Genomic DNA, 859 nt, shown 5'->3' with positions numbered 1-859 from the left:
TCGATCTCCTAACCTCGTGATCCGCCCGCCTCGGCCTCCCAAAGTGCTGGGATTACAGGCTTGAGCCACCATGCCCGGCCTGCCCCTTCATTTTAAAGATGAGGAAATGAAAGCCCAGAAGGGGAAGGGACTTTGCCAAGATGACACAGTGGAGGTGGAGCAGAATGTAACACACCTGTTTCCAGATTCTAAGCCTGTCTTCCTGCCCCTGGGCTGCTCTTGTCCCTGGCCCAACTGCCTGCAGTGGAGACGGCCAGGACCCCCTGTAATCTTTGGCTTTTTTCCTTTTCCCAGGTGTTAACTGTCTGGCCTATGATGAAGCCATCATGGCTCAGCAGGACCGAATTCAGCAAGAGGTGAGGGGCTGCAGTGGGCAAGGGAGGCAGTGGCCAGCAGCCCCATTGTGGAAATGCATAGGCTGGGCTTGAGGCCTGTTGTCTGTCTCTACTTTGGAAGCTCCCGCCTTCCTAGGCTATGCTAGGTACTGGTGCTTTTCTGGGGGTTGCTGTGTCCTGGGTGACCAGCCCAGCCCTTTTGTAGTTATTCTGGCTGTCAGGCATGGGTCACTCCATCTCCCTGCTAGGACATGACAGATCCCTGCCTCCTCCAGATTGCTGTGCAGAACCCTCTGGTGTCAGAGCGGCTGGAGCTCTCGGTCCTATACAAGGAGTATGCTGAAGATGACAACATCTATCAACAGAAGATCAAGGTGGGAGCCTGGCTAGAGTGGGTGGGAAGCACCCTGGGGATGGGGCAGGAGGGTGCCTGCTTCAGACGTGCTTCCTGCTGGGTCTGTCACCTGAGGGAATGGGGTGTTGGAGGACACCTCTTGTTACTGGTTCTTTTTTTTTTTTTTTTT

General features: G+C 54.8%; 1 protein-coding gene across 2 annotated transcripts in view; it reads left to right on the top strand.

Moving 5' to 3' along the window:
• The window catches only part of OTUB1 (OTU deubiquitinase, ubiquitin aldehyde binding 1), an 18222-nt gene that overhangs the window by 2839 nt on the left and 14524 nt on the right, over window positions 1-859 (top strand). For both annotated transcript variants that reach the window (XM_011942615.1, XM_011942614.1), the window contains exons 2-3: window positions 295-356; window positions 611-709. In XM_011942615.1, coding sequence (XP_011798005.1) covers window positions 295-356; window positions 611-709 — 161 coding nt within the window. The remainder of the gene's footprint in view (window positions 1-294; window positions 357-610; window positions 710-859) is intronic.

Source organism: Colobus angolensis, unplaced genomic scaffold (assembly GCF_000951035.1).
Source record: "Colobus angolensis palliatus isolate OR3802 unplaced genomic scaffold, Cang.pa_1.0 Scaffold21, whole genome shotgun sequence".
Taxonomy (NCBI): Eukaryota; Metazoa; Chordata; class Mammalia; order Primates; family Cercopithecidae; genus Colobus; species Colobus angolensis.
Note: the sequence above shows the minus strand (reverse complement) of the source record. Positions and strands in the feature narration are given on the sequence as shown.